Raw genomic sequence first — 17268 nt, forward strand, 5'->3', positions numbered from 1 at the left:
AAGTGTAATCAATCTATTGAAAAAATCAACAATGAATAATGACAATAAATATTAAACGCCATTTATTTGACGAAACATAACATTAGATATACTTACCTAATATAATAGTAGTCTTTGAAAGATAACTAAATAAAATAGCTATATAATTATTGATATTTTAATATGGTTTAAGTTAAAGTTCCTCCACTTGAAGCCTTCTTTAATCTTTGAAACATATCTTTTTTCTATCATTATAATATTTACTTATTTAAAAAGATTGTATAATAAAAAAATATTTAAAATTAATACACATATTACTTGCATATATGTATATATATATTATGGCTTAATAAATAGGTAGTTAATGTTGGTATTGTTATAATCTTACATCATACACGGGTACTACTATACTTTATTATTCAACGTCTTAACCATAGGTCCATAGAATTCTGGTTTCAACCGAGTTAATTATATGTATCAGGTTAATATTCGTTTAATTATGCATTTAATACCATAGAACTAGTGTATAGACGTGTATATTTAATTATTAATTTGGCGAAACAATAGCATTAATTCTATAAAATCATACAATTATACATTTTAACCGAACAATAAATTATTTCAAACATCATCATAGGTAATGATATTTTGTGAATTTTTCTTGATACTAATCAAAATTTGTCCAAACAAATAAAATCGGTCTGGTCGATGCTTTATGGTAATCTTCGTTAATTGTACCAACTTACCCTGAAATAAAATCCCAAATGTGTGTCTGCATTCCTTAAATTTTTTTAGAGCCTAAACTAAGAGCGAGTGTATTAACATTTTTTTTTTGGAAGAAGAAAAGGTCATTGACATTGACTGAGAGAAATTATTTCTCATCCCTTCTTTATTTTCTCGATGCAATAACGAGCATACTGAAAACCAGTTTTTACACATTATACATGACAATATTATCGTACAAAACTTTTTTAAATAATTAAGTGTAAATGTAAAATAAAAGTCTAGTAAAGGATTGAATTAAATTAGTTGCTTTTAAAATATATAATGTATAATAGACAAATAAGCGAATAATTAAGGTTAACATGTTATGTTTATTTTACTAATAATCATAAATATACTTAGTAAAATCTGATAATACGATAAAATATTATTCCTTATTCTTTATTTTATATACAGTACTAAAATTAAAAATGTGTACACACCAAGTAATAATAACAATAATTAATAATAATAAATAAATTAAACATATTGTTTTTAAAATTATGTCAGTATAACTACTATAAATTATTCACTTTTTAGTTATTAATTATTATCCATAATAATACGTTTTTAATATTATTGTATATATTATGTTTTTTTTTATATTTTAAGGATTTTTATGCTTTTAATTTTAACAAATATTAAAATATACTTAAAAAAACACCAAGACAGAGATTAAACTAATAACGGAACACCGAGGTTTGTTATAATCTTGTTGCCATTCGTACGTTGAACAAAGTAAAAACAAGTTCATTAAGTAGATCTGTGTTGAGTTATAAATAATTGGAAAGTTATTTACATCCAATACACTGATTTTAAAATAATGAAAACTATATTTTCGAATGATACTCGTAGATTTTTTCATAAAATGTTATAATTAAATATAATAGTTATTAATAACAATAGGTCAAAAACAATTTAATATACATGATGTACTTGATAAAATAATTTTAAATAAAAAATATATTACCGCTGATACAAAAAAAACGTCTCATTTACTAAACCCAATTTAATACAACACACAAAATAGTTAAAATAGTTTTAAATAACTCAATGGGTAATATAAGAAAAAATAAATTTTAACTTAAAAACTATTTTGAATCTTATTTAAAAAAACTTCATTCAAAATTCAATATTTATGTAATTACATATTGTATATAAACTGTCAATATTTTGCCAAGTTGAAGTTAATAACTAATGCTTTTTTTTACCAAGCTTATATTGGAGGTTTTTCTGAATGATAGTTAATGTCATATTATAAATTTTTAATTACTTAGAAAGTATTTCATAAATAATTTATATTCGGTAACACAGATGGTTTTATTTATTATTTTTTATTTGAAACATAGTATAAATAACAAATTATACATTTTTTCGGAATCCAAAGACACAAAAACTTTTAAATTTTTAAATTTTCAAGTAAATAATAGAACGATAATTTGTATATTATATATGTACATACATTATACATATTTTATTATAATTCTTATTGTGTTATACATATTATTACATTACATTATGTTAATGAAACGTAATAAATTGTTAACATAAATTAATAAATTATCAATCATTTTATATAAAATTGAAGAAAAAAAAAGATACAGGTATAGTACCTATAATTATAAAAATAATAATAAATGAAAAATATTTCTTTAGAATAAAATAAGAATTGTGTTATCAAAAATAAATATAACTTTAAGTTATCGTGGTTCCTTTGATTTTCTAGTAAACATAATTTCTGTTTTAATTTTAATTTACAATTAAAAAAAGATTTATTATTAGTGATTTAATCATAAAAATGTATGTTAACTAAAAATAGGTTATAGGTATTTTATATTAATGCTTTATTTATTAATTTTGAATTAATATTTTTTTTTATAGTATGGTGGTGCCAGGTTCAAGCAACGTCTAGATATGATAAAATGGGCTTTGTGTGTGCCTGCGTCATGTTCAGCATTGGATGTTCAAACGTATCTTAGATCTTATATCAAAGAAAACAAACTAGACATGATTGAAAATGTGTCGGTTGCTGACAATATGTGTACTCAAGCGCAACGTCCAGGCGATGAATATACTGCTTATGACATAGCATTTGTGTAAGTTTTAAACGATTTAATTTAAACAAGCTTTAGGGATTTTTATCATTGACATAATATACAGGAGACCTAAAGCACAGATAAAAATCAAACATTTTCCAACATGATTTTCGGTAAAATATTGTCTATAGATCTGGTACTAAGTGCAAGATGAAAAAAATTTAGTCGTTATTTTAAAAAAAGTCTAATTAAGTAAACGTTGTGTATTTTTGTACTCAGCAATAATCTCTCCGGCAAACTAGTTTATTTTGTATATATAATACGATTTAATATGAAATTTGCAAACCTATAGAAATATAATGCCACCCTCTAAAAAGTTATACAGTGAATTTGTCTCAGCAAGACCTACTGCACTGCGAGAGGTCCCATTTCTTGTTTGTTGTTTTTAAGTAGTGCTTTGTGGGTTTGTAGTTTTTCGTGTGAAATAATGAGTGACGAGGGTTACCTGTAGTGCTTCGGAAAAAGACTGAGCAACGTGGCGATATACAAAAAAAAAAAAAATAAATAATCATCTTAAACTTTCGCTTTGTATTTGTTAAATATACATGGTGATTCATCAATCATACTCACCTCATTTAAAATTTTAAAAATAAATTAATTTATTAAAATTATGATTTTTGGAATTTATAAATACATTGAAGAACATGTTTTCAAACACTTTTTTTGTATTTTCATCATTTAAGAAGTGCCTTAAGGAGATAAAAATTTATTTTTTTCAAATGTGAACTATCCGTATATTGTTATGCGGATGATTTTTTTTGAATAATATGTTTGAACATATAAATCAACATTTAAACGAGTAGTTTCTAAGCTATTAAACTAAACTATTTACTTATTAAAATGGCCCTTTATAATGGTTTTGCATAGAATATAAATTATGCAACTTGATAATTTTTTTTGTCTTGTACCTATACTTATTACTGAATATAGATATTTAAAAATTATAAAATTTTAACATAATATTAATAATTACTATAATTTTAAAACCATTATAGTGTCCGTATCTTTTAAACCAATATCTACTTATGAACTATAATATTATCCTTAATATATACCTATAACAATATTAAAAAAGTTGCAGTCGCTTACAGAATATTAAATATATAAATATTATAATATATAATGTTATATATGTTTTATACCACACTCTATTTAATAGTTAATGATTGAAAAATACTTTTACATTAAAGTATTTAAGTATAATATATATACAATATATTTATAAAAGTTTTAATAGCTCTATTATATAAATTATAGTTAAAATAATAATAATAACAGTTTTGACATTTATGTAGTAGTCCTCTCTTCATTTCAATAATATTTTAATTATTAAAATATAAAATTAAATTAAAAATAAATGATAATTTTAATTATGTAGGTATAGTTTGTATGACACAATCTGTTACATGTTGATTTAGATTTATAAACACTTGTTTTACGTGTGTTAATCAAATGTATTGTACATTTGGTACAATATTAATTACCTACCTAACTATGCAAGAACGATATGCTTAAATAATGTTGTAATAATTGTTGATTGCATTACAAGTCACGTGTTTTAATAGAAATAACAATTATTACTTGTTATAGTTTTAAAATTATATCATAAAAATTTACAGATGTGGATACGGTGACTTTTGTGAAATATACTAAAATAATTATAGAAATAATTGCATTTAATGTTACATCATATTTATGAAAATGTTATTCAACAATATTTAATTTGTTAGATCAAACTACATTATGAATTATGATATAAATCTTGTAATGGCATCTGTATTTGTTAATAATAAATTAATAATACATTAATAATAACTTTTCACAAATTTCACTTTATAGTCGTTTAGTTAAATGATTCAAATTTATTTTAATATGATTAGCTTGTGGACTAACAATAGGAATATAAAATAAACTTATCCAAATCTATCCAAGTACTCTTTTACTAAGATATTTTGATTCACCGTCCGTTTTATCCTAAAATCAAATAATTCCAACATCAGATGAAATTAAATATCTTGGTTTTACTATAGATATACCTACACCAAACCTGCAGGGTGGATCCTTAAATGTTAGGTAGGGGCCTATATATTTATTTTTTCATGATCTAAGTAAAAATGGGTAGGTAATTCAATGCAACTGAAGGGCCAACTTTTAGGGCTATAAAATCTAGCGGACTAGAGAGTATAGGAAAGCAAAAAAAAAAGATTGATAAAATTAAAAATTTCTTATTAACATTTACTTTTTATCTTTATTTATATTTACAGCACTTCTTAATGTTAAAAACATAATTAAATAAAATACAGATAAACGCTAAAACTGTATAAAGCAATTTGAATATTGTAACAAATAATTCAATGAACAAACGATAAAGCATTTCATATCATTTTAGTTATTTCTTAATCCTTTTTAGTTGTTTAATTATAAAAAACACTGTGTTGAATGTTGAATGTATTTAATACTTTTTTAGTAATTATTTTTACCATATTATACTCGTATAATTTTGCGCAGAGATTATCTGAATAATTTTTGAAAAAAGTCATTTATGATCAAGAACAACGTACTCATACTGATGTATCGAATGATAATGTGAATTGGTTAGTTATATAAATATTTAAAAGAAAATCAAAATATTATATAGAAAATAATATACGTTACGCGAAAGCTTGCAAACCCCTTTAAATAAAATTTTTTTATTACAACAATATAAAGTGAAATCGAAAGAGGAAAATAAAATGGTAATTTTTTGTTTAAACATTAAAATCCACCAAAATTTGACCTTTAATATCTGTAAAAAATTTGTGCTAGTGCATTTTCAGTATTTTTAAAGGGCAATTATTATGTTAAATTTTGTACTAATTTTATAAGTTCTTTCTCTCAGAAAGCACACTAAATTTATTTATTTTTATTATTATTTTATCAATATAAAAATAAAATAAAATGAATTAGAAAAATTTAAACTTCTATAAATAGCTTAAATTAGCCAAAACATTAAAATAATTATATCATATTTAGAAAATACTAATAAATATTATAAGAAGTATAGTGTATACTGTATAGGTAGTAAATAACTTGTGATTATTTTGAAGTATCTATCAATAATTATTCGATTTTGAATTAAAGGTATAAAAAAAAAACAAAATGCCGTGTTACATAGATATGACCGTTTTTTTAATTATATATATAATTTTTTTTAAAGTCCGTGTGTGTGTGATATCGAATTTAACATTGTCAAAAATAAGTTACTTATAGGATTATCATAATATTGAATATTTCGAGACTTCTTAGATAATGTATCTACTCAATGAAATTCCAATAAATGTTCTACAACGTACATAACATCACCATAACACAAACACTTACGTGAAATATCATATTTTTTTAAAATAATATATTGCTTTCTAAGAACAAGGTAATGTAATTAGCTTTTAAATATCTTATTATTTCTTCCAGAAAATTTCATATTATATTATAATCACCTCTTTACAAAACTTTTGAACTCTACTTATTAAATTTTCACTGTGTAAACGTAAAATGTATTAATTTGATTACCGTCCATTTCACCATCGTATATTTGAAGTTAATAGTGATGAATTATTTTGACAAGTTCAATGACCTAGAAATAAAACCAGTTCACACATATTTGCACCGTACTCTTTACACAGTTTTATATTTATTTCAAAAAATGATATAAAAATGCAGATAATCAAATCTATTTGTTTTATTTTTAATAGGAAACTATTTACTAATTTCTGAACTCACGTACCTTCCTATTTAATATCCATTTATGTACAAGTATTAGCGATATTTTGTTCACCTGCTATGCATACCTATTAATATCGCAAACTATAATACACGATGATTGGTCGCAACTGTTATACTTGTTTTTATACTGCTTACATCAGGAAACTATATCGAAGTGACGAAGTCCCTGACATATAAATATATAATAAAGCAAAACCGTCATCACGACCAAGAGTTATACGGACGAAATAGTATTAATATATTTAATCTGTAAATATCGGAAAAATCCTTTGTAAAAATCTACGTAATAATTTTTTATGAGGGTTAAAGCTATTAGATATTCTCATCAAAGGTGTCATTGATAATTATGTTGTTCCTAGATCTCCTTGATTTGAGATTGTATTTAAGACCTAAATGTTACCGACAAACAGTGAAGTTAAACACTAAGATTTTAAATTAAACTTGAGTTGAATTTTTAAATAATTGTATTAGTAAAAATATCGTTTGAAACGGGTTAGGTAAAGCAATAAGCACATTCATAACGTATGGTTATATAGTTCCTGGTTTCTGTTCGTAATTTATGAATCTGATGAAATAAAACATAAATAATATTATTAATGTTATATTGCCCAATCACATTTATTATGTTCAAAATTCAAACGTACATTATTAAAAACAGTGAACACATGTATAAAACACCTGATCAATACCGATTGTAATACGGTTAAGGTAGCTGCGCTTTATTATGTTGTAGACAGAATACCTACCTTCAGGAGTATACTAATAGATTAATAATACATAGTATTATTTGCTTACAAAATATTATTAAAACAAGTAAAATGTTATTTATTGATACACAAGACATTAAATTTAACGATTGGGAAAGTATAATCATATAAACAAAAACTATAGTATTCTTGCAAGAATTATAGTTTAAGTATCAGCGTCTGGAAAAAATTGTGACTTATGCACTAACTACTCTCCGACTATATTTAAGATATCTAATACGTGGTATAAAATAATGTAAAACAGAAATTTTAAATTTGTACAAAAGTAAGTTACCTACAAAGCAACATAATAAGTTAAAAAAAATTATATCATTAAGAAAAATATAAAATTTATTCTCAAATATGATATTACTAATAATAAGAACATGTGATATATTAAAAATGAATTATCTTATTCATGCATTTATGCATGAGAGCGGAGAAAACCATTTATTAACTGTACTCGATACAAATTGTTTTATGTATATTTGAAATTCAAAGCTTTATGTAATTTTCTACATACATATTAATGTTTTTTGTTATAAGTGAAATTACTTGAATGTATCCTAACAGCTGTATAAAATTAAATTAAATCTATGTGTTGTACACATCGGAAAAATTAAATTATGAAGGTAAACTAAAAATTTATAAAAATATATTATTATTAACACGTATTTTTTTTTAATTAAGCATAAACGTATTGAAAAATAATATTCAAACTACATATTTAACTTAATTTTTTTTTTCAAAATTAAATTAACAAAGGTAGATAAAATTAGTGTACCTATTTTATAAACTTTATTGGTTTAGTGTACCATGTAAGTACAGAAATCGATATTAACTATCAACTGTCAATAGTAAAGCTGCACATGAAACGTATTGTTTATTTAAGGAAATATTAATTCTTAGAATCGGTTATATCATAATTGTATTCTTAATTGGCTTTTGTTTGCCAACTTTTCAGTTATTAGTGGCACCTTACAGTTTAAAAATAATTTGATTCTATGATTAAAATTTAAAAATAGACCTTACCTTACCGTGGTGTGCTAAAATCATTGACTTCCAACATTAATTTAATTGTTAATTTTGATAATTTATTAATATGCACTACAATGGAATATTTCGTATTTATAACCATCATAAACATGCTGCTATAAATAGATATTATAGGCAAGATTTAAAATGTGTTTTTGTAATATTTTACTATAGCCTAAAAATGTATGAATGAATTCATATTTTACTTTTTTTTTTCACAGATTACTTATTGGATTTTTAATATTGCTTACCATTATTGCTACCGTTTTTGATTACACAGTGTATTCTGAACAAACCACATGGCAATGGAATCAAGGTATATTTTCAACTGTATTCGTTTATCATTAGTACCTAATAATTAATAAAGTAAAAAAAAGCAAATAATATATCAGTTTCAACTTAAAATCTATGATAAAAATGGTCCAGAATCATTCAATTATAGTTCCAAGTTATTACAACCATTTATGATACAATTTTTCAGAATCTAAATCCGTGGATTTGATAATGTGTTTCTCCGGTAGACGTGCTATGCAAAGTTTAAAAAACAAAAATTGCGTAGTCCGAGGATTGGATCTTACTCCATTATGTGGAACTACAACTATTTCAATGATTCTTATCATAATTGGACACAGATGGGGTTTCCGATTACCCGGACCCTTACAAAACTACGAAGTTAACGAACAGGTTTAGAATTTAAATTATTTTGAAACAGTATTATAGTTTTACGTATATACAATAATATATTATAATGTTTTTATTTTCACAATTTTCAGGTATTCTATAATTATTTCATTTCGATATTCACCTCTCATATGGACTTGTTGGTGGACACATTTTTTGCAATAAGTGGAGCTTTAATGATCCTTATCCTACTTGATCGCCTTGAACGTTCCTTCATCAGTCCCTTTAAAGTATTGGTGTTTAAATATTTCAGGTGATTATCTACAATGAAATTTTCTAAACAATATGAATAATTATAATAACAATTATAAATAATTGCTTTATTCTATTATTTAGGTTAACGCCTGTTTATGCTGTGATAATATTCTTCTTTGCTACTCTTCAGTATAAAATGGGATCCGGTCCTCTTTGGGAAGCTTTTATTGGAACAGACAAAAAGAATTGCCAACAAACGTGGTGGATAAGTTTGCTGTACTTGAACAATTACATCGCAACCGATAAAACAGTATGTTATTTACTATACAATACAAAAAAAATTATACAATATAAAAATAAATTTTTTTTAATCTGAACTTACTGTTTATAATTAGTGTGGATATCATACATGGTTCATGCCTTGTGAATTTCACTTCACAATTATTGGTATTGTATTAGGATATGTGTTGCATAAAAAGCCTAAAATCGGAATGTATTTAACTTCCATGCTTATGGCTGTTTCTATTGCTGTACCATTTGCTCTCACTTTTATTGGACAGAAACCAGCAAATATTCAATTCAACATGGAGTAAGTAATTAATCTAATAAATATATGCCAGAAATAATAACAAAAAAAAACCTGAGAACTTTTTTACTACTTTTTACTATTACCTTACTTTTTTACATATCGATTTCAAATATTTTCTTTCAAATAAACAATAATTATATAGTTTCATGTAGAGAGTATTATTAATGAGTAACTGTAATTAGGAACTGTGTTCTAAATTACATTTTAATGATTTTCAAGTTATAGTTTTTAATAAATAATAACTTTCAAGAACCGGTTTTGGAGAGTTGCTCGAAAGACTAAAGATTATAATATTATATCAATTGTATATTCTAGAATTTAGATAGGTATATTATTAAAAAATCAATCTAAATAACATTTAGCGTTTAAAATGATCAGTATGCATGTTTTGACTATTCAAAATACAAAATTTTGGCATTTTTAAATCCTTTTAAGGGTAGTAAAGAGAGACCTCATGATAATAGTATGGTAATATGCTCTATAGTAAGTTACAAATATCCAATATCTAACGTATCCTATTAGTATATATTTAAATACTTTGTATAGTTATATGTAATTTTATAAGTTGATTATGCCTATTACTATTTTGAAGGATTTAAATACATTTTATATAGTTTACAATGTAAATTTAACATGTTATACATTTATAATTAAGTCGCTAAAAAACGTAGTGTATTCGTCCAATACCTACTTGAATGGATACTTTAGTTTAATTATATTTATTTTAAACTTAATTCAAGTGCACAAGACACAAATTGCCCCTAATACCCTATTCAAAAACAGGAAAATTAATTTCAAGTAGTCTTCACGTATGAAATAGGTTTAATTAAGTTTTCAGTATCTTTGCTACGTTTTTAGGTTAATTGTTAACCACCACGATTAATAAAAATAATACAATTACTAATTAGCTAGGTACCTAATAACTAATAAGTACTAGATAATTTATTAACTCAATAATACTCACGATCGACACATTGAAAAAAAAATACTTATAGTATTAAATATATTGATACATATGGTTTGGTTTATTAGATGAAACTAGAACCAAATTTGGGGGTAATGGTTTAGTGATCTTCATATTTTTGCTACTTATGAGTTGATTCCTGAGACCTGGAATCAACTCACTCACACCATATATTTTTCCTTATTAATTTATGGAAAAATTTCTTCTTGTACTAAATTGGTTTTCACTGTAATACTTAAATATAAATTCTCTTCAATGTTTATGCATTAATCATGCACGCCCCTTCTTTTCCTTTAATAATGTATTTATTTAAATTCTAATAATTGAAAATGTTAAACCACATTTTTAATGATTAAGAATAATAAGTACCAAATTAGTTAAATAATTTACAGTAAAAATGGTTGATTTTCGTTTAAAAGAGAACGATAAAGTCATAAAATACTTCTTAAATGGTAGGTATAACAAATAAAAATATTTGCCAAATTTTAGAAACATTCTTCCAGCAAAGGTTAGGTAATTATATGCCTCATTGAAGAAAATATTTTTTGTTACTTATCAGTTACCACTCATTATACTTATACTAATATATATTGACATTTTTTTTAACCACGAAAACTGGCATATGCGTGGGAAATGGATGTTTGTACATTAAAAATAATGCCTGTCACTCGATATAAATACTACACACAAAAACGAAACAAAATTGCCTATACATAACTCCTTAATAAATGTCCTCGATTTTGTATTACCATTCGATAAATTCTATTTATTTTTACAACTTGTAATTTTTAATGGTTATTTGAAATTGCATACATTGTAACTTAATAAATGAAAAAATATTAAATCATTAAACTAAACAGTATTGATTTTTTTTTTGTCACAAAAATAAGAATGTAATATTATTATAATACATAGTTAGATATATGTTTTTGTTTCCAATTTGAGAGTATATTATTGTAACATTTACAAATGATGAATCACATTACATGTTTATTTACATCATTAATCAAATTTAATACAACTAATAATACATTTTGTATTTTCAGTTTTACAACAAACCCAACCAATGATGATTATTTTATGTCAATTTACATAAAATCTCATACTCGTGCAGGACCTTACATAGTTGGTGCTATTTTTGGTTATCTATTGTATAGAAGAAAAGAAAGTACAAATAAATTAAACTTGGTAAGATTCATGATTAAATAAGTCAAATTTAATGAAATATGATCAGACCCTTTAGGTATAGAATATATACTTAATAACAAAACACATTCATTTTAAATTTTTTAATAAATAATTATAAATTGGTTTAAATTTGTTTTAAACTAATATTGAACTTATAAGAAACGCTAAAAGGGATACTATTATTTAAACTCAACAACTTTTAACCGTAATATACCTTACCTCATTTTATGATGTTATATATATATATTATTATTTTAATCACGAAATTATTTTATAACAGACACAGACATATGTTTTGCTCGCAATCTCTACTCTAATATGTACAACTACATGGTTTAGTGGAGCTCTACTTTATCACCCTTCCTATGTTTACGATCCGTTGCAAGCCGCTCTTTATGGTTCAACAATAAGAAGTGTTTGGGCTGCGGGTCTAGTCACAGGACTCTATGCTCTGATAATTGGCCCACCAAGTAAGTAATGTAGCTAGTAGTGAATATTAACTACGAAGAGACAATGTCATAGAAATATGATAATATTGTATATTATTATGTATAAAACTATGTAGATTAATTATTTATATGATGCACCATATACATTATATATATTATATATATATACAATATACATATTATGTACACATTAATATTATACCTTAGGAAAGATTTCATTGTAAAACAATTTACTTTAATTTGCACGCTACCTGATAAAACTATTATGAAGTTCTTAAAATGTTTATTTCCTAAAATAATCCAGTAAAACTTCCCCAACAAAATAAGTGATATTTAATGATGAATAAATCGTGATTTTTTACGAGATTAACAAAAACATGTTTTGTGTAACAATGCTCATAAATTTAATTAATTTTAATAATCAATAACGGAGCAGACGTGATTAATTGCAACTTTTTTAAAAAGGAAAATTAAAAATATTTTTAATACTTTATAAAAATATTATTTTTATTCAACCACAAAAAAAAAACAACGTTATTGCTTTACTTTCATAAATTAAACGAAATTTGAAATATGTATGTCTATAATTCTAAAATAATTTACACATTATAATAGTTTATAAAATATTAAATTACTATAATTTTAATAGATATTAACTATTATATTATTATGTAATCATTTTTGTTATTTATTCATAATATTCTATTTAGAAAACGTATGTCATCAAAAGTATACAGGCTGCAACAAATATTAAGTATCAATGTAGGTGTATCATTATTGTAAAAATAATATATAGTTTAATTTTGACTTTCGGGAAATTCATTCATAAAATTAATACATTTTACGTAGGTAACTATATAATAATAATCGATAATTCTATTATTGTTTTTTTTTTTATCTATATTATACTGTGAAACATCTACAAAAAAATAAAATATCTTTTGTTTAAATAATAAATGGAACACCCACCTCAGTATGTATAAAAGTTTACGATATTATCTAGCGCACGGGAGATTGAGTGTTTAGATTATTGGTTTTTCGAACTTAAACATCATGTCACTTTAATCCTTTTATAGGTTATTTACTGGGAATTGTTTTCTAAAAGAACCGTGTGATCAGTTTATGTTTAACGAGACGCGTGGGTTTCTAAATCAATTACCTACAACTGATATTGTTTCAGTCAAGTGTACAAATAAAATAAATAACGTGTTCTTTCATTATTGTTTTTTTTTTCACGAATATCATTTCAGTCGTAAAATTATAATGTTTTTACTTACCACTTTTATTTCTTTTCCAGATTTTGTAAAGAATATGTTGTCGTGGAAACCGTTTATACCATTGGCCAGTTTAAATTTTAATGCGTACATGGTGAATACAATACTACCCGTGGCCGACACGGCCAGCAGGCGGACTCCTGATCACTTTGACATCAGGAACTTCGTAAGTCTACATTAATATAATAAACAACTACAGAAAAATAAAAGTATAAAAATCAATGCAGGGAAAGTAAATATTTATGTAGTGGTCTACAGAAAGGAATAATATCAATGTTTTACGAAAATAAATTAAGATGTAACCGGGTTGTACTAATTTATTATTAAATTAATAACGAAGTAGATGTAGTTAACACAATGAATATTAAAATATGCAAACATTGTTTGTTTTTAATCGTCTATGGTGTACATTAAAACTAAATATTTAAACGCTCAAAGACGAAATTAAATATTTAAATATTTATTATTATCGTTGTCATGATAAAAACGTTAAAATTGGAGTAATATTAGTAGGTATCTGTACATTTAAATTAAAATCACGCAGATTTAATGTACATTTATGGTACGTTGCTGTCACTGCTGTAACGAAACTTGTATTTGAATTATATAATTTATGACACTTGGCGGAATCTGCTAATAAGTATTTATAAATTTTATAATTAAAGTGATGATGACGTCTAGTCATTCTGAAGACTGCTGAAAATTAATGAATTGTTAAAATAATCAAGGAAATCCAATTAACTATAGTTATATTGAATGACCAGTTAAAGAACTTAGTAATACCAGGTGTGGAATAAAAACTAAGACGATTAAATTGCATTGAATCCATTTTCTAGAAAAATAAGTGAAATTATAAAAAAAAAAAAATCAGTTTTTCAGTTTTTTCATCATTTTTGTTTACTGTATTTTAGTCTCGGTATTTAAAATCGATTATAATGTAATAATATAGTAGTTGACCGTTGTTCATTTGATTAAAAAAAAAAAAAAAAAAAAAAAAAAAACATAAGCGTTTTTAACAAAACTAAATATTTAGTAGAAGTACAATCAATTAATTATGATATTATAATTTATAAATCAATTGTATCGTTAGTTTATTTTTTTTGTTAATTTGAATCACACTATCATACACCTAAACTATGTGTATGAATGTTATGTATTTTATATTAATTTATAAACTAATAATATCACGTATACTTCATGGAAAATCGGTATGCAGTGAACAGTTTTGAATTGAAATTTTAAAATACTATTTGTGATGTAAAAACTGCCAGTCAATAGTGTACAGAATATGTATGTAACGTTTTTACAAAACCTATGACATAGGTATAAAAATAAGAATATAAATTATGTATATATAGTATATTATATACCTAAAAAAATGAAACTCAGGTGTGGATTTAGACGAATTGATTATATTTTTTTCTGAAAGCATGATTAAATACTTGTATCAGACTTAGATTTAACATTAATTTGTTTAAGGAACTGAATGTTATCTTTTAAACGTTATCACATGCTATTCGCATCTGCCGTCTATAAGTAATATTTATGTAAATATTCAGAATTAGTTGCAAATAGAAACTTAAAATTTCTTAAGCTAACAAATATTATGAGAAGTTTAAACGGAAAATGAGGGACGGAGACTTTTATATTTTATTTTTACTTTGTAGTAATAGTAACAAATAAACCGAATTACTAAAATTTAATTATAGTTGCTTTTCGATATTTCAATGAACCATGGCAATTTCTTTCAAGATTACAAACTATTTAAGTTATTATATTAGATGATTGGATTATAGAAAGCCTTTTGTTCTATTATGTAACTACTTTTTTGTTCATGATAATCCAATAAACTTAAATTGTAAATTATGAAAAAACATATTTTTGGTAGAGTTTTGATTATGTGGATCGAATAATATTATATTTCTGTATGTTAGATGGCGATGTCACCTATTTCATAATAATATGAATACTGTGGTTCTACGAAATTACAGCAAGCAAACACTGCTAACACTTCGTCAACTTACAATTTCACTGTCAGGCTACATTTTACCGTAACGTGAATAAAGTTGCTGAAATAATAATAATAAAACTTAACGACTCCCTTGATGCACGGTAAAAAATCGACGAAAATATAAACTTTTACGCCTAACGATACTAAAAGAAAAAAAGAACTGTCTTATATTTTATGATAGGCTTGTGGGATCAAGGTTAATGCAGACAAGTAATATTATAATCGTAAAAATAAATATTGTAAGAATTATGGGATGAAAAACAAATCAATAACAAACAGACATAATAACTGTATAAGTGTATAAATACAAATAACCAAAATAAACAATAACATTATTTTTTTAACGGTATGCGATTGTTTAAAAAAATGTTTATCAGATTAAAATTGTAATTAGTAGTGTACAATACTCATTTAAAGAATCGTTATTTATTGGTTGATATTCCAAAATATTTTAAACGTAGATTTAGCATTTAAATAAAATAATAATACGATATACAAATACAGTACTTTTACCAGTATACGTACATACAATCTAATTAATATTATGGATTTGGTTGAAGAAATCAAATATTAGTTTATTAATTATTGAATATTTACAACGTTATGATTTGCATAATAACTAATTTATATGTAATGTATTTTTCAGGTAACTGATGCAATTTCAGACACTGTAATGTGTTTGACAGCTGGTTTGTTCCTATACTTATTAGTAGAAAGACCTTTCAGGCTTTTAATCACTCAGCTTTTTGTATCAAAATCAAATGAAAATGAAAAAAAGTAAATAACTATTTGTTTATTATTTAATTTTAAGATTTAAATACGATTTAGGAATTAAGATTGAATTAGAACAGTCATTTGAGCTATTATTCAAATTATACAATAAAAAAAATATATAAGTTCTAATAATTTTAATTTTCAATTAAGTTTTCAAAAACATAAAAATAATCATCACGTCATCGCATAAATTATGATTCATAATATGCAATATAAGAAAAAAAAATAATTTTAACAATTAATATAAGAATGCATAATAATATATTATATTTAGAGAAAATACATAATATGAAATGTAAAACTTAAGTTTATATTTTTATATTTATCATAAGAAAACTATTTCATTTTTGAAAGTCTTTGCAAATAACCAATCATAAATATATTATAATAATTTATACTTTTATAAATATAGTTACCTACCTTTATTGATTTTTATTCACTCAGCGAGGAGAGTAAAAGCCATCTTTTATGGCATTTAAAATAAATTAATAAAAACTATTAAATAAAATAAAAAAAAGATTATTTACCATCTATAAAATATTAAAATATATATTTTTAAAAAAACCTTATTAAAATAGGCTTAGGTATAAGTACTAAATATATTTTTTTATTAATAATTAATAACACAATTATTGTGTAATTCTATAACGCAAGGGTATAAATATAGGTGCAGGTTGTTCGATTTTTAACAGGACGTGATACCCGCATGTGTTGTCTTCGCTTAACATGACAAATTACGTTCAGCAGCAAAAGCCATTTAGTT

At 24.0% G+C, this 17268-nt stretch overlaps 1 protein-coding gene across 1 annotated transcript in view; it reads left to right on the plus strand.

The window, feature by feature from the left end:
- LOC114122854 (nose resistant to fluoxetine protein 6-like) overlaps positions 1–17268 on the plus strand; it is a 32458-nt gene that overhangs the window by 14450 nt on the left and 740 nt on the right. Inside the window, exons 4-13 of the mRNA XM_027985628.2 lie at positions 2623–2837; positions 8602–8696; positions 8862–9064; positions 9154–9314; positions 9398–9566; positions 9652–9845; positions 11856–11997; positions 12278–12467; positions 13744–13886; positions 16378–16508. Of these exons, the coding sequence (XP_027841429.1) occupies positions 2623–2837; positions 8602–8696; positions 8862–9064; positions 9154–9314; positions 9398–9566; positions 9652–9845; positions 11856–11997; positions 12278–12467; positions 13744–13886; positions 16378–16508 (1643 nt within the window). The remainder of the gene's footprint in view (positions 1–2622; positions 2838–8601; positions 8697–8861; positions 9065–9153; positions 9315–9397; positions 9567–9651; positions 9846–11855; positions 11998–12277; positions 12468–13743; positions 13887–16377; positions 16509–17268) is intronic.

The sequence above is a fragment of the Aphis gossypii genome, chromosome 3 (genome assembly GCF_020184175.1).
Source record: "Aphis gossypii isolate Hap1 chromosome 3, ASM2018417v2, whole genome shotgun sequence".
Lineage (NCBI taxonomy): Eukaryota > Metazoa > Arthropoda > Insecta > Hemiptera > Aphididae > Aphis > Aphis gossypii.